Source organism: Bos grunniens, chromosome 5 (assembly GCF_055505025.1).
Source record: "Bos grunniens cultivar Pamir isolate PY7600 chromosome 5, Bosgru_T2T1.0, whole genome shotgun sequence".
Taxonomy (NCBI): domain Eukaryota; kingdom Metazoa; phylum Chordata; class Mammalia; order Artiodactyla; family Bovidae; genus Bos; species Bos grunniens.
The window spans coordinates 57,603,823-57,625,142 of record NC_141169.1 but is presented as its reverse complement, the minus strand read 5'-3'; the positions used below and the strand labels follow the sequence as shown (position 1 = coordinate 57,625,142).

General features: G+C 37.3%; 1 protein-coding gene across 6 annotated transcripts; it reads right to left on the bottom strand.

Moving 5' to 3' along the window:
* Window positions 1–1,502: 1,502 nt before the first annotated feature.
* Window positions 1,503–20,089, bottom strand: PRIM1 (DNA primase subunit 1). Of its 6 annotated transcripts, XR_015163895.1 has the most exons (14): window positions 19,912–20,089; window positions 18,998–19,155; window positions 15,470–15,576; window positions 15,321–15,394; window positions 13,803–13,939; window positions 13,319–13,377; window positions 12,081–12,190; window positions 11,489–11,580; window positions 11,178–11,319; window positions 8,829–8,898; window positions 8,334–8,419; window positions 6,956–7,005; window positions 4,084–4,182; window positions 1,503–2,645 (listed from the first exon to the last, which is right to left on the bottom strand). XR_015163895.1 is itself a non-coding variant. In XM_086400491.1 (13 exons), exons 1-13 carry the CDS (start codon window positions 20,012–20,014, stop codon window positions 2,626–2,628), a joined length of 1,257 nt encoding a protein of 418 aa, XP_086256617.1. In that variant the 5' UTR covers window positions 20,015–20,089; the 3' UTR covers window positions 1,503–2,625. The 6 variants fall into 6 exon arrangements, 1 of the variants encoding a protein (XP_086256617.1); XR_015163898.1 differs by lacking the exon at window positions 12,081–12,190 and having other exon boundaries at window positions 11,489–11,577; XM_086400491.1 differs by lacking the exon at window positions 6,956–7,005.
* Between the last annotated feature and the right edge of the window lie 1,231 nt (window positions 20,090–21,320).

Here is a 21,320-nt window from a genome sequence, read left to right as displayed (position 1 = left end):
TCCCTGTCCATCACCCACTGGTGGAGTCTACCCAAACCCATGTCCATTGAGTCAGTGATGCCATCCAACCATCTCATCCTCTGTCGTCCTCTTCTCCTCCTGCCCTCAATCTTTCCCAGCATCAGGGTCTTTTCCAGTGAGTCAGCTTTTTGCATCAGGTGGCCAAAGTATTGGAGTTTCAGCTTCAACATCAGTCCTTTCGATGAACACCCAGGTCTGATCTTCAGGATGGACTGGTTGGATCTCCTTGCAGTCCAAGGGACTCTCAAGAGTCTTCTCCCAACACCACACTTTAAATACACTTAAAAGCTAGTGGCTTTAAGACAGTTGTGGCTATCTTTTAAGATAAGTGGGCTTCCTATTGTCTCAGATGGTAAAGAATCTGCCTGCAATGCAGGAGATGAGGGGTGGAGTCCTGGGTGGGTAAGTTCCGGGAGAAGGAAATGCCAACCTACTCCAGTATTCTTACCTGAGAAATCCAATGGACAGAGCCTGAAGGGCTACAATCCATGGGGTCCCAAAGAGTTGGACATGCCTGAGAGCCTAACACTTTTAAGATAAGCAGTGAATATTTTAAATGGTCTAAAAGCTACTTTAAAATTTCACTATTTTACTATGTGAAGTCACTCAGTCGTGTCCGACTCTTTGTGATCCCATGGACTGTAGCCTACTAGGCTCCTCAGTCCCTGGAATTCTCCAGGCAAGAGTACTGGAGTGGGTTGCCATTTCCTTCTCCAGGGGATCTTCCCAACCCAGGGATTGAACCGGGTCTCTCGCATTGCAGGCAGACGCTTTATCGTCTGAGCCACCAGGGAAGCCAATTTATTTTTTTTGTGAGGATTACTTCATAGGATTGTTAGGAAGGTAATGTAAGCCAACTTATTGTTATTAATTTTTTTGATAATATTTCTGCTTAATAGTGATCTGGGAGGCTTTCAGTGCATTCATTTACCTTCAGAAGAAAGGGCCAATAATAGCCAACTGTGGCCTTAGATAAGTAAAACATTCTGACTACTCCCCTTTCTTTCCCAGCAAGCCCACTGACTTATAACTGTTAATCATTAGCTAAGGAAGGATGTACTTTCTTTCTTTGGGTTTCTTTATCAACTGGGCAAGTTTGAAGATGGAAACTAGTTCTGTGCCCTTTGTTTCTACACTTTTCATACATGGATGAGTTGGCAAATCAGAGTTAGAGAAGTTAATTGTCTTTGAGCATGTTTCTGCTATTTTCAAGAATCAGACATTGTTATATACAAGCACAATATATTTATTTTATGGGCTGTTATACCAGTTTTTATCAAGGGCTCTAATATTAAAGCATTAAAATGCTTTAATGCTAAAACATCTTTTATTGAATGGGTAATCCCAGTTTTTCTCCTCTCATTTACTTAAGATGGACTAACAAATCTTTAGTAATTTTGTATTCAGGAGTTTTAATTGACCAGTCACTGTTTTCCAAAAAGATTGAACAATATATAGCAAACAGAAGTTCAACAGAGGAATTTTACACAATAGTCTTTAATTTTTTTCTTAAAAAATTAGAAAAGAGAAAGAAATGCAATGCATTTTAGTGTGTTGACTGTATTACACCATCTGTTTTATATAAGTCAAAAGACAAAAGAAAAAAGACTGTGGCTATGGTGAAAACAATGTTATAGGTAATGCAAAGAAAGGAAAATTTTCATACCCCATGGAAAGCACCAGCCTGAAAGCCAGCTTCTCAATGTTTCTCAAAAGACAATGTAAACCAGAACGACTGTTTTGTTTAGACTGGCTGTAAAATCAGGCAAAAGAAATCTGACATTTCAGAATCTATCACATTAAGTCAAATATGGAAGAAATGAAACCTTTAAAATTTAAATTTAAAAAAAACACTTAAATTTAAAGTGGAGATCTACAAAGTCCAAGTGTTTTGACAAGTACAAAAAGTTTTATGCTGGTGAAGTGGTTTATTTTTTCTAAATTGCTTAGAAAATTATTCTCTGAGGGAAGAAGGAGCTACAATTGCCAACAGTTGTAAAAAATACTAGGCTCTAATACTGCAAGAGTATTAAGTCATATCTTTTGAATTAAAGTTATAGTAGGTTTAGATGCCCATTTTAAAATGATTTTTTAAAAGACAGGAAGTGGGGTGTGGCCTGACCAATAAAAGTATCAGTAAACAAAATGAGGAAGTTACTGAATATACACTCCAGGTATAATTAACTTAAGTGTTAATTAAGAACTTAAGAACAAAACCCTCATACACCTAGAAATATGGAGGTTGAATCTGGTGAACTGACATTAAAGTCTTGGTCATATTACTACTCACTTACTTCTATACATGGCAACTACTAAAAGTTAGTACCTGTATCAGTAATCTTAGAATTATAATATTAAATTTTACAGATTAATCTGCATTCACTTATATCCTCCCATTATTGCTCCTTCCAGGAATCTGAACATTTTCCTTTGGTGGTTTCCCGAATCTTTTCAACATAATTCTTTCTCAAGAAAAGGAAATTTTGCTTTGAGCATTAAGACACATACACAGTTCTGCTACGTTTATTAAATGGCTCTTGAAGTATTTGATTCTTGGTTGAAGGTAGACGATAATCCATATTCATATAAAAGGAGCTGTTATCTTCAGAAGTCTTTTTGTAAATCTAAAATAGGATAGATTTTTATCAAGGATAGTAAAGGAAAACAAAGCTCATTTATTTCACATTCTGATTTGCTTAATGCTTCCATTAAATTCACATCATGCATAAAGATTTGCTTTCACATTTGCTGAAGCCCACATTATAGGCTGAGTTAGTACAGAACGAGAATACAAAGGACTTAATATGCCGCATTGGAATGGCAGCTTCAATGAGGCTTTCCAAGTTCAGAGTCATCACTGTTCATTCAACAAGCACGTATTTGAGTGTCTACTATGAGTAGAGCATTATCTTAGGCAATACTATTTAATCATCACACGTTTTATTAAAAAATGAAGTGGAAAGGGGGCTTGCATTTCTACAACATTGCCAATTTTCTATGGTATTCATCAATCTCTTGAATAATACTACTGATTTTTTTCCTTTTGCCTTACACATATGCTTGGGTGTCTCCTAGTCAAAGAACTTGATAAGCTCATTGAAACGTTCCTCTTGCTTGGCTTCTGCACTTAGATCTTTCAGCTTCCCCCAAAAATCATTATCAAGTTTCAAGGATGGCTCTAGTATCTGCATGTTTTGGAGATCTCCAGCTCTATTGTCCTAATACTAACAGCTCATTCTATTCCCTGTTTCTCCCCAGATACTGCTAGTAGATTTATCTTTCTAGGCACAACTTTCTAGATACAACAAATCATGATACTCCCTTCCTCAAAAAGCTTTAATTGCTTCCCTGTTTATGTGAAGTAAACTCAAACTCCCAAGTCTGGAATTCAAGGCAATCTACACTGTGGCTTCTTTGAATTTCTATCTCATCACTTCCTGATGCATCTTTTTCCAAATAAGCTATGCTACTTGATGGCCTCTAGAGTGACTTGATGCTTTCCTGCTTCTATGCCTTTGTTTCTGCTGTTCCTTGGAGAATGAACAACCTGTCTCCTTTCTCCACTCTTGTATCTCTATCTCATCAAATCTGTTTGTGGAATTCCTACTCATACCTCAAGGCCTGATATATTGGCACTGGGGACTAGAATTCATACAGTAGTTCACTGAATAGAGTTAAATGCCATTCTTTTCATATAAAATCTTCCCAGGTTCTCTCAGTCAGATGAGACCTCTATTGCTTTTTTAGCATTTTATACTTTTTTTCTTTTTTTGGTATCAGTTAGTACTCCCTAAGGGCAGGGAGCCATAGTGTGGAATTCATCCTAGTATAATTCATTTTTATTTTTCTCATAGAACCTGACATATAGAAAGTGTTAAATGAGTATGTGCTGAATTGAATTAAGGGATCTCAGTTTTCAAAACACTAAAGATAGTAAGATAAACTAGTAACTTTTCTTGAGAGGGCAAAGATTAGAGCTCTAAAAATTGTTCACTTGCTAGATGTTTTAAACTGCTCATACTAAGATCAAAATAGCTATAAGGGAAAGGTATAGAATCTTACCACTCTTCTTGAGAAGTTCTCCTTTTCGGGATTTATCCAGGTTTTCAAGAAACTGCTCAAAAACTTTTACAAAAGGAGCTAGACTGGTCCTCTTATAATCTAAATTATGAAGACCATGAGTTATAATTAGCATTTTGGCAGCAAGAATAACATGAAAGTATAACTTTTAGTCTCTTGTAAAAATGCTATAGAATAGTGCTGTCCAATAGAAAATAATGAGAAATGTATAATTTAAAACACTCTAGTAGCCACATTAAAAAGGTGAAATTAACTTTAATAGTATATTTTATTTAACCCATTATATCTAAAATATTTCAACATATGATAAAAAGTGAATGAAGTTGCTCAGTTGTGTCCAACTTTTGCGACCCTATGGACTGTAGCCTACCAGGCTCCTCCATCCATGGGATTTTCCAGGCAAGAATACTGGAGTTGGTTGCCATTAAAGACTGAAATATTTTACATTGTTTCATACTAAGTCTTTGAAATGTAGTATTTTGTACTTAAAGTATAACAATTTATTAACAGATACTATATTATCATATCATTGGAAATACTTGATCTAGATTTTAAAAAGCAAGCTTATATAACTAATTTTTCTAACATGCTTAAAAGTTTTCTAACAATTGAATCAGTTATCAGTTTTTAAGCTTAAATTACTTAAAATTAACAAAACAAAACAAAACCCTGTTCTTTAGTTATACTAGCCACATTTCAAATGCCTAATAGCCACACTGTAGCTAATATATTATAGACAGTGCTGCTCTAAAACATCCAAACCATATGTATATAACTACTCTAGTAGGCTTTCTGGTACTAGACCAACATCATCTACTGCTATGTATTAAGTCCCACCAAACACTCCTTTCTTTGGAAATTGTGGCTTCAATAATAAATAGTTTTACCAACAGATCAAAACACTGAAAATGTGAAGTGAGGACCATACCTTCTAGAAACAATCAGAAATTTATAGTCACATGCATTAAGTACAGGTATTTTTTGATTTATAAAAGTCTTAAAAATGTATATAAAACTTTGAATACAGAATCTTAATCATCCATTTAATTATACAATCTATAATTAATACCCAAAGGAAGGGAAAAAATCTAATTGAGATCAAAATGAGATTTGGATTTTATCTGCATGGAATTAAGAATACTCATAATAGTTTACTAAAAAGAATTTAAAGAAAAAAAAAAAAGAAAAGGAACCAAGGACTTCTCTGGTGGTCCAGTGGTTAAGACCCCATGCTTCCACTGCAGGGTAGGGTTCCATCCCTGATCAGAGAACTAAGATCCCACATGCCATAATTATTTATTGAGTACTATGCTAAATTATAAAAAAGTATAATCCATACAAACTACTTCATCTCAAGAAATTTTTATGTTTTAAAATATTTATTTATTTATTTGGGCCACTCTGTGAGGCTTGCAGGATCTTAGTTCCCTGACCAGGGATGGAACCCAGGCTCCTTGCAGTGGAGGTATGGAATCCTAACCACTGGACCATCAGGGAATTCCTTCAAGAAGCTTTTAAATGAATTGGAAAAACAACTCCTCTATGTAGTAACAGAAGACAATATATAATTAAAGGCCAAACAGGCATATGGATAATTTTGTGTCCAAAGAACTGACCAATCAAAGTTGACTGAGGTAGCTATGAACTGGGTCTTAGAAAAAAGATTTAATTAGATAGTCAGCGAGGAGGGTAGAGAACATACCAGTATTTGGGAAGTAGAAGGGAAGGAGCAAATGGTACTAATATGAAAATGGACAAAAGTTTAGAATCATAGAAATTAAAGAAATAATAAGGAACTTAAATATCACCTATGCCAGCCTCCCACCTAATCTAAAGCATCCCTGACTTACTCATGGCTAATAGCCTTTATGAATACTCGAAAGTGCAGTTTATTTCTGAACACATTTATTATAAAGCTTCTCCTTATAGGGAGCCAAAACTTGCTTTCTTAAAACCTCTGAACAAAGTAAAAAGATGTTCACAAAGAGATACTATTAAATTTATTATTTTTTTATTATTAAATTAAAAAAGTTGTGTTAAAAGTAATTTGTTAAAAAGAAAATAATACTAACAGGTTTATGTGGGAAAAAATAGCAGCTCCCACCTTTCCATCTTCTTGAATGGCAACTACTTTTTTCTTTTCTAGCACTTATTTCTAAAAATGAATACTTCCATTTTTACTTAGAAATTTAAGGCCATTCTTCCTAGGTCCATGGCTTTTTTGTGGGGAGGGACTGTAGGAAGGGGTCTGAAAGCTCTTAAGATCTTCTCTTAATTCTGAGTGTTAAATTTCAAAACGACGTGCCTTGGTGCAGGCGTATCATTCTCATTATGCTGAGCCCTTTTAACAAAGGGCTCATTTTTGGGATGTTTTCATATATAATTTTGACAATTTTTTCCATCCCTATTTTATTTGTTCTTTTTCTGTCAGATATTAGACCTCCTGAATCAGTCTTTAATTTTATCTTTTTCCTCCTTAAAAAACATAAACTAACTTGTCTTTTTTTTACTACTTTCTAGGAAGTCTCCTCTTTTCTTTTCCAGCCCTTCCAGTGAAAGTTTTATTCTAACAATTATGTTTTTGATTTCTAAGTCCTCTTTCTTATTCTGAATGTTTTTTTTTTTCCCCCCATAGCATTCTGGTCTTGCTTCATGGATACACTGTCTTCTCTTAATCTCTGAGGATATCAGTATTTTTAAAAAAAGGTTTCCTCTGTTCCTTGCATTGTTTATTTCCCCTGAGTTCTTTTTTTTTTCAGTTTATTATTATCCAGTTTATTTGTTCGAGACTTTTGTGCATTATTTTAAACAGAATGCTTGTAATCATTTTATAAATATTGATAGAGGAACGTACCTTGTTTATGTTAGAGCTGAAATATATGAAGTGACATTTGAGCTTGGATTCTGAAAGCAAGGTAGCAACATTTGACTAAAAAGATCAATCAGAGATCCGTTCTGCCCATTACAGTAGTCACAAGTCACATGAGCCTATTTAAATTAAATGAAGCTAAAAATTCAGTTTCTCACATTTTAAGTTATCAAAAGTCACGTGAAAAGGCTAGTGATTACCATTTGGACAGTGCATGACATTTTCATCACAGAAGGTACTGTTGAGCTATTGCTATAGTGTCTCTTGGATGTTGGTATAAGATTTGACTTTCACTAACAGTGTCAGACTTTATTTTTTTGGGCTCCGAAATCTCTGCAGATGGTGACTGCAGCCATGAAATTAAAAGACGCTTACTCCTTGGAAGCAAAGTTATGACCAACCTAGATAGCATATTCAAAAGCAGAGACATTACTTTGCCAACAAAGGTCCGTCTAGTCAAGGCTATGGTTTTTCCAGTGGTCATGTATGGATGTGACAGTTGGACTGTGAAGAAGGCTAAGCACCGAAGAATTGATGCTTTTGAACTGTGGTGTTGGAGAAGACTCTTGAGAGTCCCTTGGACTGCAAGGAGATCCAACCAGTCCATTCTGAAGGAGATCAGCCCTGGGATTTCTTTGGAAGGAATGATGCTAAAGCTGAAACTCCAGTACTTTGGCCACCTCATGTGAAGAGTTGACTCATTGGAAAAGACTCTGAGGCTGGGAGGGGTTGGGGGCAGGAGGAGAAGGGGACGACAGAGGATGAGATGGCTGGATGGCATCACTGACTCGATGGATGTGAGTCTGAGTGAACTCCGGGAGTTGGTGATGGACAGGGAGGCCTGGCGTGCTGCGATTCATGGGGTCGCAAAGAGTCGGACACGACTGAGCAACTGAACTGAACTGAACAGGCCGTTTTATACTCCCAGCTCTTTCAAATTATTGGATATACAATTCAGTTACAGTTTAGACATATATTTAACATAACACTCATCTGGATACAAAAACAAGTAGAGAACAAAATACTGCATACATGGTAGTTGTTAAGTAAATAGTTATTGAATCTAAGACTATGAGATTCAAACAATTGTCAAAATCAATTGACAATTTAATCTTTCAGTATAGATCCTGGCATTAAATGTTACTTTGTGAATATTTGTTGACTCACATTGGATTCAACAGCACCATTTGGGCAACTGATGAAGGAGAGAAACATTGTGATCATATTATTTGGTACTGAGCTGGTTTCAGGATAAAAAATGATCCATTCTGGTCTGAATCCAAGGCAAATTAATTACTGAGTCACAGAAAGATGTCAATATAAAAAGATTATGTTAAAGTGAGACTTCAATATACTAACCTACCTCTGGTTCTGTGTTTAGTATCAGATTCAGTTCCATTCTCTTCTTCTTCTTTAGTAGAAATAACATCCAACTCATGGCAAATGGAACTACAAATAATAGAAGAAGATAATTTAAAAGTTGATTCTTGGTCAGTATTACCCAGTGTATGAAAGCACATGAATCTCACAAGATTTTCTGTGAAAAAAATGTGGCCAAATAAATTTGGGATATTCTAAACATCATACTCTCTTTCTGGAGTTTTCCATGCATGTTAGCCTATTAAAGACTAGGAAATTTTGCTTAAGTCAACATTTCTCAAACTTATTTGAACTTTTTTTTGTATAATAGTAGCTGAAAAACCTGTGTTCTGTAGAACTCACTAGGAAATGCTCTTCTGGAAGGGCACCATCATATAGCCTCAGAGAAGCTGCCTCTCCAGAAGGGATCTAATCCAATTTACTTCACATTTATAATAGCCACAAACAAAAAAGGAGTGATCAGTGATCTGGAACATACCTTATAGTTGGAACAGTAAATGGATCAAATTGATCCACTTTCTGTAAGTCAATAGGCACAGAAATGCGACCTGTGAGAAACAAAAAAGCTGAATATTGTACAATACAAATAATTATAGGCTGTGTCCTATGAGTTATTTTTGGCTAAAACTTTAAGGCTTAGAAAAAGGGTTACACTAATCTGTTAAGAGTATTTATTTAGAAATATAAATTAAAAGTACTTTCCGGACTTCCCTGGAGGTCCAATGGTTAAGACTCCACATTTCCAATGCAGGGGGTATGATTCTATTCCTGACTAGGGAACTAAGATCCCACATGCCATGTGGCCAAAAAGTTTCAAAAAATACATAAATACAATAAAATTGGGTCTTAAAAAAAAAGTACTTTCACATTAGTGCCTTTTATTTCTCTAAAAACACCAAAAAAAAAACACAAAAAAATAGATGTGAAAGACTGTTGAGCTATTTCCTAGTTGCTCTTATATCCATTTTGATTTCTGTTTTCCTCTTCCCTATATCTTCCAATATGTAAGTATGGAACAATCTCAAATTTAGTGAGTCGTGAAGATGGAACACAAAATAGATGGAAGTAGTTTACTTCATTACTTTAATTTGCTGAAATCAAAACAGACACCTATGTGTTGAGCATCTTTGGAAATAATATAAATGACATATTACCCTTTTACAAAATCCACAACTGGGACATGACATAAAATTCATATCTGAAAAATGAGATAATGAATTTAAAGAATGGCAGGTGACTAACAAAATAATTAAGGAAATTGGGAGTTACTGGTGGAAGGCAGAGTGAAAAGACTATAGCCATTTAATGGGAAAAAGATATAATAAAAATGTATACTTACGAGTGAATGTAATTAGTTACTCAAATCTTAAATATTAAATAAGGGGAATACTCACTGAAGCTTTAGAATATTAAGATAAACATTAAGAAACATTAAGCTTACTACCAAAATAAACTAAAAACACATAATTGGCAGATTTGAAAAGGGGCTATATAAATGTATACACTACAGAGTCATTGTAGACTATTAAAGAAAACTAGGCAATTTGGAAATGGCAGCCCACTCCAGTGGTTTTGCCTGGAGAATCCCAGGGACGGGGGAGCCTGGTGGGCTGCCGTCTATGGGGTCACATAAAGTCGGACACGACTGAGGCGACTTGGCAGCAGCAGCAGGCAATTTGGGAGTATTGAATATGTGACAGACACTTTTCTAAGCATTTTACCTTTTAGATCTTCACCATAAACCACTGAGGTATCTCCATTGTACAGATGCTAAAACCAAGGGTAGTTTGCTTAACTTCCCACAGCAAGTGGTAGAGTTGAATTGTTGACACTAAAAAGGGTAACTAGATACTTCTAATTGTGTCCTCTAGTTGGGTGGAGCAAAGTTTATGCCACTGTCTCGACTATCATACTTATTGTAAAGTCAGTTTTAGTCCATCAAATCTTATCCAGAGAGTGAAAGAAGAAAGCTAAATCTATTGAAAAAGACCTGAGGGAAGCAGCATAGTGGAAAGAGCATGGAACTTTTTTTTAAATTGGAGTATAGTTGCCTTACAGTGTTGTTAATTTCTGCTGTACAGCAAAATGAATCAGTTCTATGTATACATATACCCACCCCCACTTTTTAAGATTTCCTTCTCATTTAAGTTACCACAGATGATTCGTACAGGTTCCTGAGCTATACAGTAGGTTCCCATTATTTAATTACATAGTAGTATATATATGTCAATCCCAATCTCCCAATTCATCCCACCCTCTGCTTCCACCTTGGTAACCAGAAATTTGTCCTCTATATCTGTGATTCTATTTCTAAAAAGCACAGAACTTTGAGTCTTAAGAATTGAACTCTGTTATCAGTTCTGACATAATTTTTTTATTTTTGGCCATACTACGAGGCTTGTGGGATCTTAGTTCCCCAAATGGCAATAGAACCTGGTCCCCATGAGTGAAAGTGCTGAGTCCTAACCTCCCTGGATCACTAGGGAATTCCCCAAAATTTGTTTTAAGACTGTGGACAAATCACTTTAACCTCTCGAGCCACTTTTTTCTCATCTGTACAATATGTGCTATTGTTCTGTGATTTTTAAGTTCCTCTCCAACTCTAACGCTGAACCTTGGAAACCCAACTGAAAATTATTTACATAGTGGAAACTCATTGAATAGCTATTAACTGACAATGGAAAAATAAGTTAATTCAGATATTAGCTGACAGAACAATTCTTCAAGCTTTACTATTTCAGACATTCACACCCAGTGACATGCTTTCTATAACAAAAAATAACTTTGATTTTTCTTTTGTTTTTCTTATTTTTTTTTTACATAGTACCTGTTTTAGGATGAACACTAAAAGGGCTCTTCAGTAAATGATTGATTCCTTTGCTAACATTGATATCCAGTCGTGGAAAACAATACTGGAGCATGATCTCCCACTCAAGCCAGAGTCCACATTTGTCGTTTTTGTTGTTTTTCTAAAAACAGATGCAAGTCCAGCATGAGGATCAGTAGGAACTTTTGAAGATTTATTTAAGGTGGTGAAAAAATGATCTTCAACCATCTTTAACTTAGTAAGCAAAAAAATGATAATTTAATTAAGAATTGCATTGTTGTATTTGTAATATAGATTTCAATGGAATATACCTGATATTTGTTGATGGTGTTCTTCAAAGTCTCCCAACGCTGAGGTGAATTGCTCTGCCTTTGGAAGCCTTGTTGAAGTTCATCACGCACTGGTGATGGATCATTAAGGAACACACTCATTTAGGGTACATCAATGAACAACTTATTTTCAATGTGTATTACCACAAGGATATCTAAAGATTACACAGTAATTATTGTCTTCTAAAATACAAATATTAAACACAAAACCTTAGAAAAATTCCCCTGTTAAATTGTATTAGGTACGACAGAAAGAATGCCAAAATAGCTGTAAGGTTTAAGGTAAAACTGGTCCGTGATCTGTATATATTTTGATGATGATTTTGCATTCATTAAGTAGTCACTAATTTTAGGAGGATCAACTTCCAAAATGAGGAAATTTATTTACAAAACAGCCTCACTTCTTATTATATTCCAGACTAGAGATTAAAAAAAAAAAGCAGAAATACAGGAGATGTTTTGTGTAAAAAGGTTAAAACTATATAAGTACATGAGAACATGCAGGTAGAACAAATTTATAATATCATAGGTCAGTACAAGTAGCTCACATAGAAATGGTCTTGGGAAAGGATATTTTCAGGAACAAGGGCTAAAATTTTATCCCAACTTTGTTTATTCTCAAGAATATCTTGATCAACTAAGGCATATTGTTCAAAGTATTTTTTTATTATGTTTATAGATTTTCTGTAGGAACAATAATAACAAAGTCCCAACACTATTAGCGACATATATGGCACATGGCTTTTGTTCACTAGGGAGGCTAGTACTTATTTTCACTGAATTTCTAGAACTTAATTAGATAAAATGGGAATTATATCTCTTCATAGGGTTATGAGAGTTAAATGAAACACTCTAAGGGGAAAGAACCTAGCGTAATACTTGGCTTAGACTAGATATTCAAGAAATGTTTACTTCTTAAATCCCACAATTTAGAAGGTTAATAGCATCATAGACATGTAACAAGGGCAGAAAGCAACCAAATCAGGACAATGTAATAATACATCAGTAGTAGGATGTGGGATACAATCCAGTTTCTATTCTGAATTGCTTGCTTTAGCATCTCAACAGTTACAAAGTGCTTTGCATTTTGAAAATAGACTTTGCAACTACTGTTTTATGTATATATATTTGTATGTTAGGTTACTAGCTTTTATTTTATTATTATTATTTTTTTGGCTGCACAGCACACAGCATGCAGGATCTCAGTTCTCTAGTCAGGGACTGAACCCATGACCCATGCAGTGGAGGCAGAGAGTCTTAACCACTGGACTGCCAGGGCCTTTCTACTGTTTCATTTAATCTCTGCCACAACTCTGAGATAGATGGAGTAGACACTGTTCTCCCCATACTGATAAGAAACAGAGTCTCTAATATTTTATCAAGGTCATATTAAAGTGGCAAAATAGGGATTCTTACTTCTAATGCAATGCTCTTTCCATTATCCTAGAGAAGTAGTGAATTCAATGGAAAAGGTATGGTCTTTGGAATCAAGCAGACAAGGACATATATCCTGATTTTAATAATTACTTGCATAAAGCCAAACAAATTATAAAATCTCTCCAAATCTCACTTCTCTCATCTATAAGTGGAGATAACCATCATGTATCTAATGCGGTTGTCGTGAAGACCAATAAGAACATTTGTGAAACACCTATCAAGAATACTGGAATGTACAAAACAGACAATTAATTAATTCTGGCTATTACTGTTGTAAAATGCTACCCTGGTGCAGAAAATTGATAAAGTAATTCTAAAAGCACATGCAGGTAAATCAGACACAACTTAAACTTCATGGAGTCTTCCTCAACAGACCTGACAAAAGGGTGAATTTTTTCACTTAGGTGAACTTTCTTTTTAACATCTTGACCACCCTGAAAAACAAACCATCAAAAACAAACAAACAAACACTTCATGTATATTATATAACATAAATGAAATAAATCAAAATTTTCTTTAACGTGTTCTAAAGATATTGATTAAATTCTGTCAAAGTATAGAATCTTGGATGCCATTTTATACAGTCTCAATACCTGTAATTTTCTTGGTTAACTTTACTTGACATACTTGGACCAGAAAAGTAAACCAAACTTCCTTTTGCTACAAAGGAGGATACTTACAGCAAAATATGAGATATCTTAAAAAAATGTAACTACTATGATTTTAACTGATCTGCTGGTAAAATCATTTACTCTGAAATATGAATACTTAAAAGATAGTTTGTTTTGTTACTAAGCATACAAGACTGGGTAATGTCTAGCTAACGAAATAATGTAAACTATCATTAAGAAGACCTTACCTTTACAAGACTCAAATATTCAACTATCCCAGAACGTACTGCAGAGGACAGTTTTCTAACTGATTCATCACAGACCCAACAATGAACACCTCTCCTTCCAGAATATACCCAGAGACGATGTTTAAATCCAAAGTCCTCTGAGGAGGGAAGAAAGCATCGGTTTTAAAATAAATTTGTAAATTTCTGGTTCTTGCATACTTCTCTAGCTTGATTTTTTTTACCTCTTATCCACATGTACTCATCTTAACTATACTGCAGTTGACCCTTGAACAAAGTGGGATGCCGACCCTCCCACTAGAAAATCCACGTAAAACTTATGGTTGGCCCTCCATAGAAACAGTTCCTTGAACTTCCTGGGTGGTCCAGTGGTTAAGAATCTGCCTGCCAATGCAGGGGACACAAGTTTGATCCTTGATCAGGGAAAATTCCACATGTTGTGGGGCAACTAAGCCTGTGTGCCACAACTATGGAGCCTATACTCTGCAATAAGAAAAGCCTGCACGCTATAACGAAGAACAGCCCTCCCTGTCAACTAGAGAAAGCCCATGTCTAGTGATGAAGACCCAGTGCAGCCAACAAATAAATATGTGTGTGTATATATATATATATGTGTGTGTGTGTATGTGTGTGTGTGTGTGTGTGTGTGTGTGTATATATATATATATATATATATAAAAGGACGAGTTCCTCTGCATCAGCAGTTCCTCTATATTTGTGGTTCCACATCTGCAGATTTAACCAACTATGAAGCATATAGTATTGCAGTATTTACTATTGAAAAAAATCTGTATAAGTAGACTTGCGCTGTTCAAATTCATGTTGTTCAAGGGTCAGCTGTACATTATTTGTACTTTCCCATGCTCCCTGAGCTCTTGCCTTCAGTTCTTTACTTATTCTGTTACTCTGCTAAGAATTTCTTCATGCCCCACTACTTCCATTTCTCTCCCTGACCAATTGCCATTTCTCTCTAAAGATCCAGTCTAAGAATATTAAAAGAGGTAACAAATTTAAAGTGTTTGGAACAGTGCCTGGTACATAATAAGCCTCTTATATAAAGTTAGTCATTATTGTTATCCTTACCATCACCTCTTCCAGGAAGCCTTTTCTGATCTAATATCTTCCCATTCCTGTATGTACTCCTGCTGTTCTATATCCCCATAGCACCCTGTGCATATTAACACATATGTAATCCTGAATTTTCTTGTTTCCTCTTTAGACTGCATAACTTACTTGAGGTAAGAATTGTTATCTTTCATAGTTCCCTCACTTAGGACAGTAACTGGCATGCAAGAGTTGCTCAACAGATGACTGAATTGGGAAAAAAATTACATGATTTGATCAACAGGTTTATCAAAGTTTTAATTACAACTTTAATCTTTTATTTTCCCATCATATATTTCAAAGAAACATGTCAGAAATTTATGAGAATTGATTATAAAAATGGTGTAGACAGATTAATATTCAGAAGAAAAAAAGATTCTTGCATGGTGACCCCATTTAGATACTGCTAATACTTGCCTTTCAGTGCTCGGTCGATGATATGTATGGCCATCGTCATGAGGGTCCAGCACTTGGAACATATGTCTGCAGAACTGGGGCAGGATGATCATTACTCACTGTCAGTGATATCACCCCCCCCCCCCACTAGCAAAGCATGCCGAGCTCACCTGCAACATCTCCTCACATCGTCATAGTCTGTCATGTCAATGTCAAACACCAGTTCTTTTTCCTGAGCCTGGAAAGCTCCCAGCTTCACTGTATTGTGTTGATTGGGCTAAAGGGACAAAATATCAATCAGTTTCTATAAGAGCTGCCACAGTGTCAGATATGCTAATTTCCTACTTATAAAGAGAAAGGTGCCAAAGAGAAGGAAAGAAACCATATACTGCCAAGTCTGTCAGTGACTGACATTGACTGGATCCTATACAGCCAGAAGTGATGACAGTGTAACTTTCATCTACTAAAAACAAGGTTTGATAAATGTTTTACCATAAGTTATGTTTTCTTATAATCCTATTGAGATATAATTGACATAAGACATTGTATAATAAACATTTGTTGATCAATAGAAATCATAATAAAGCATTTTTAGGTTTCTGATCAGGAAAGGTCCATACAAATAATTAGAAGCCTACTGCAAGATATTTTAAGGACCTTTAATTGTTATTGTGTTTAAAATTTTTCAATAATTCAAAAAGATCTCCCAAGTCAGTCTGGCTCAAGCTGTAAGTAATTTCCTTTGAGGCTATGGAGTATCTGGTAAAGAAGATAGACTGAATGCAAATACTTATTTGGCTTTCTCTAAACCTGTACAAAAATAATTTTTTCTTTTTAAAGACAGGTATAAGTCTTTTTAAAAAGAACCAGAGAGGAGACGATACCACCACAATTTTTATAAGGAGATTCAAAAAGCTGAATCTTCAGCTCTCAGTAAAGAAAGAATAAGAAGAAACCCAGTTTACATCTCAGAATCCCCAAGTCTTAGGAACAGGTGACAACACGTATCTCTGGAGCTGAGATTAAAAACAGGAGGATTGGTTACAAACCTGTTTATGAGGTAGTTAGTACTAAACCTACTCTGTGGAGCTAGGTGACTGTGCTTCCATTTCCCTGGCAGACACCTGAATCATTACCTGGAGAGCATAAAACAGAGGGTCCCTGGACTGAGAAGGGGAGAGTAGGCACAGATGAAAAAATGTTGTACTGTACAGATATTCAGGGGATTAATTAGACATTTACTTGTGGAATGTTGAGACCTAGCTGTCTCCTCTGTACCTTTCCACTGCCGCCCCAGGCAGGAGACAGGAAGATTCCTCTCTGAAGCCTGACCAGGTGTGTCAGGCATTGTTATTAGGCTCTAGGAACAGATCAGTGATCAACTGGAGTTTTCATTCTGGCAAAGACCTAGAGAAACTGACACCAGAGCTTCCCGCAATAAAATGGCCCAGTCAGATCACTCTGTAGTAAAGAAATCTCAGCCATGTACACAGAGCTTCCAATCAGCTCTTTGGTACTCTATTCTTAAATATAAGCAACAAGCAAGACATTACCAGATATATGAGGAAAACCTCTGATAAAAGTGGAAAAACAGAAAAAAATGTAACTGTAGATAAAACAACCTGTGTAACAGAAGAAAATGACAGGTAAAAACCTGTCATTGGTATCTTCAGCAGGATCAGATACATCAATGAAAAGAGTACAGGATATGTGAGAAAAAAAAGGTTCTTGGAAATGAAAACATAATAGCAGAAATGAAAACCTCTGAGGAAATTCCCCAGAAAGCAGAGAAAATGAAAACAATAAGTAGGAAAAGAGACTTCTCTGGTGGTCCAGTGGTTAATACTCTGCACTTCCAATACAAGGGGGCCTGGGATTCAATCCCTGGTCAGGGAACTAGATTCCACATGCCACAACTAAAGATTCCATATGCTGCAATGAAGACTGAAGGTTCCTTGTACCTTAGTTAAGACCCAGCACAGCCAAAAAAAAAAAAGAGGTTGCCTCTTGGGAACAGAAAATAGGGGCAAAAGTAGGAGACCAAAAAAAAAAAAAAAAAAAAGCCTAATTAATAGTAGTTGATTTTGTAAACTATGTGCATATATAACCAATAAAAACACACAAAGATGATGTATAGATGCCTGTCTTGGCCCAATTTAAGAAATGACACCTTTTCCCCCTTCTGTGCTAGGGAGGAGTAGAGTGACACCTTGGCTCTTCTATAGAGACTTCAGTTTTAATCTCCATCCCTAAGAGGAGAAACCTGCTCCAAAGTATTTTCCCTGCCTGCCTTTTCTTACCTCCTCTCCCTTTCCTTTGGGATTTAGAGTCAGAAAACCTGGATTTAGGTCCTATCTCCCTCATTTAGAAATTGTGTAACCTAGGCCAAATTATCTAAGTTCTCTTTTTTAAAAAAGAATAATGAAGAATGATATGAAAAACAAGTTATACATTAAGAAAAAGCTCCATACAAAAGCTATTATTCTATGTGTATCTTTTCCCTACCTGTGTATATTTTTAAAGAGAGGAAGAAGGGCAATTTTGGGCAATTATGTTCATTCATTCAACAGATACTCTGTCCGGCAGTATTCTAAGTACTTAGAATGTATCAGTGAGGGGAGAGGGTAGGAGGAAGGGCAGGCTGCAGGCCTCTTTGAGTAAGGACTTGAAGGTGAGAAAAATGAACCAAAAAGATGCTTCGGGAAATGGGTTCTAGGCCGTGGAAATTGATTGAGCACAGGTCAGTGTGACAGGAATGGAGTGAGTGAGGGAGAGAGAGTGGCTTACTCTGTGTAAAATGAGAAGCCACTGGAGAATGGTTTTGGGCAGATGAATCACGATGATCTTACTTGTTTTAAAAGGATCCTTTTGGCTGCCGTGTTGAGAATACAGTCTAGAGTCTACAGGAGCAAAGTGTTAGGAAGTTTTTACAATAATTCAGATAAGAGGTGATGGTGATGATAGTACCACTAGTAGCAGTGGTTAGTAGATATTATTATGGAAGAGCTAAAGAGATTACCTAGTGAAACAGACATAGGTGTGAGAGAGGAATCAAGAATGATTCTCTCCAATATCTTCTGTGTTCAACCATGCTGACTTCTTCATTTAGTCTTTCAAAAATGTTTTTTTATCTATTTGATTGTGCTGGCTCTTCGTTGCTGCATGGGCTTTCTCTAGTTTCAGTACACGGGGTTCTCATTGGAGTGGCTTCTCCTGCTGAGGAGCATGGCCTCTAGGGCGCCTGGGCTTTAGGTGCAGCTCTCAGGATCTAGAGCACAGGCTCATTAGTTGTGGCACACATGCTTAATTGCTCCATGGCATGTGGGATCTTCCTGGACCAGGGATTGAACCCATTTCCCCTGCATCCACTGTACCACCAGGGAAGTCCCTCATTTAGTCTTTTTTTTTTAAACATTTCTTTTTTAATGGACCTCATTTAGTCTTTTAGCCAGATACTGGCTGAAAGTTTTTTTGTCCTAGAGTGAATATACCCAATCCATTTCCAAATGATTTCCAGTCAGTAAAGTATCAAAGGATGTTAAAAAATTTTTTTTTTACTTTACAACTTTCTTACAAAAATGGTTGAAGTGTGGCTCTTCAAATAAAATAAACACTACAAATTTATCTCAAAATGCTAGGGGCACCAAACCTTTCTTGGTTTAAAAAGCAACAAACTACTTAAAAAAACGATTTCTTACTCTGTGGGAATATACTGCGCCAATATCAATCTTGTATGGATTCATTTTCTGCATTTCCTTTTCCAGATCACTTTGGTTGTTGAAGGATTGGTAGCGAATATAAATATCATCTTTCAATGTGAATGAAAATTCACGGTGCTGAAAGTAGTTCTTTACCACTGCAAAATAAATGTACACCTTAAAGTTAATTTGGTACTTTATCCAGCTCAGAGCATTAAAACATTAACCAATGAGAAGATATTTTTAATGAGTCCTCTGCTCAACACTATGCTACATGTTAAAAAAAAAAAAAGGCAAGAGCTAGTTACTAATTTGAAGGGGTTTACAAAGATGAAGATAAAAATGCAGAAATATTTTCAATATGTAATACCACCTCTCTTTCCTTGGTGGGCACTAATAAATTCAAGCGGCAAGAGTTAAGTACCTCTCCTCTTTTAGGAGATGCCCCTCTGTCCCTGAGCAGATCACGACTTTGCAGCTTCATGCTATGACCCTGTACCTCCTCCCCTCCACCCCCCGCTCCCCTCACGCCCCGTGGTTGCAGGTAAACATCAAACGGAAAGTGAGTCCGACTATTTGAGCCGGAAAAATCTTATGGACTGAGGAGCTGGTGAGCTACAGTTCACAGGGTCGCAAAAAGTCGACATGACCGAGCGACTCAGCACACACTAACACGTAGTGGTAGTGGTAGCGGCTATACCCTTCCGTGTGCGGCGTAGGCTGGTCATTACATCCTCTCTCGGCCCATTTACCCCTCAGAGGTGACGGAGAGGGCTGGAGATAACAAACGAAGGTGCCCAGCACAACGCCTGGCCCACAGGAGGCACTTCATATTGTCATTCCAAGGTACCCTCCCAAAACCTCCTCACACGCCTTTGCAGACACACTACCACCCCTCTCCCTGCCTCCATCACCTCCGCCATAGTTGAGCCAGCGATAGTATTGGCCGTAGGGAAAGAGCCTTCGGTAATAAAGCTTAAGCAGCTCCGGCAGCTCGGCAGGATCAAACGCCTCCATGGAACACAGAATTCAACCGTGGGCGGACTACCGCAAGAATTGGCGGGAACCACACAGGCCAGCCTGAGCCACTGCGCAGGCGCATCGTGGCCACGGCCCGCCGTCCGCAGGGGCCGCTGGGAATTGTAGTTCCTATTTGGAGGCTGGCCTGGGCGAGGCCGCTTCTGACCGACTGGGCGTCCAGGGTAGCTCAGCTGGTAAAGAATCCGCCTGCAATGGGAGACCGCGAGTTCGATTCCTGGGTCGGGAAGATCCGCTGGAGCAGGGATAGGTTACCCACTCCATTATTCTTGGGCTTCTCTGGTGGCTCAGACTGTAAAGAATCCGCTTGCAATGAGGGAGACCTGGTTTCCATCCCTGGGTTTGGAAGATGACTTGGAGAAGGGAATTGACTACCCACTTTGGTTTTCTGGCCTGGAGAATTCCATGGACAGAGGCGCCTGGCAGGCTATAGTCTATGGGGTCGCAAAGAGTCCAACTCGACTGAGCGACTTTCCCGTTCACTTTCTGGTCGAGGGCGGTGCTCCTGTGGTCTCTGCCCATTTGTTTCTTAGCTAGGTTCCCTGCACAGGTGGGACGAAGAAGACCACGCCCATTCCTGGACGATTTACTGCGGAAAGATGAGCCCTGGAGCATATGGTTGTTGTTCAGTCTCTCAGTCATGTCGGACTCTTTGCGACCCAATGGATTGCAGCACTGCCAGGCTTCCCTGTCCTTCACCATCTCCCAGAGCTTGCTCAAGCTCATGTCCATTGAGTTGATGATGCCATCCAGCCATCTCATCTTCTGTCGTCCCCTTCTCCTCCTGCCTTCAATCTTTTCCAACATCAGAGTCTTTTCAAATGAGTCGGCTCTTGCCATCAGGTGGCCAAAGTATTGGAGCTTCAGCTTCAGCATCAGTCCTTCCAATGAATTCAGGGTTGATTTCCTTTACGATTGACTGGTTTGATCTCCTTGCAGTCCAAGGGATTCTGAAGAGTCTTCTCCAACACCACAGTTCAAACACATCAATTCTTTGGTGCTCAGCCTTCTTTATGGTCCAACTCTCACATCCATACATGACTACTGGAAAAATCATAGCTTTGACTAGATGGACCTTTGTTGGCAAAGTAATGTCTCAGCTTTTTAATACGCTGACCAGGTTTGTCATAGCTTTTCTTCCAAGGAGCAAGTGTCTTTTAATTTCATGACTTCTTTCACCATCTACAGTGATTTTGGAGTCCAAGAGAATGAAGTCTGTCACTGTTTCCATTGTTCCATCTATTTGCTATGAAGTGATGGGACTGGATGCCATGATCCTAGTTTT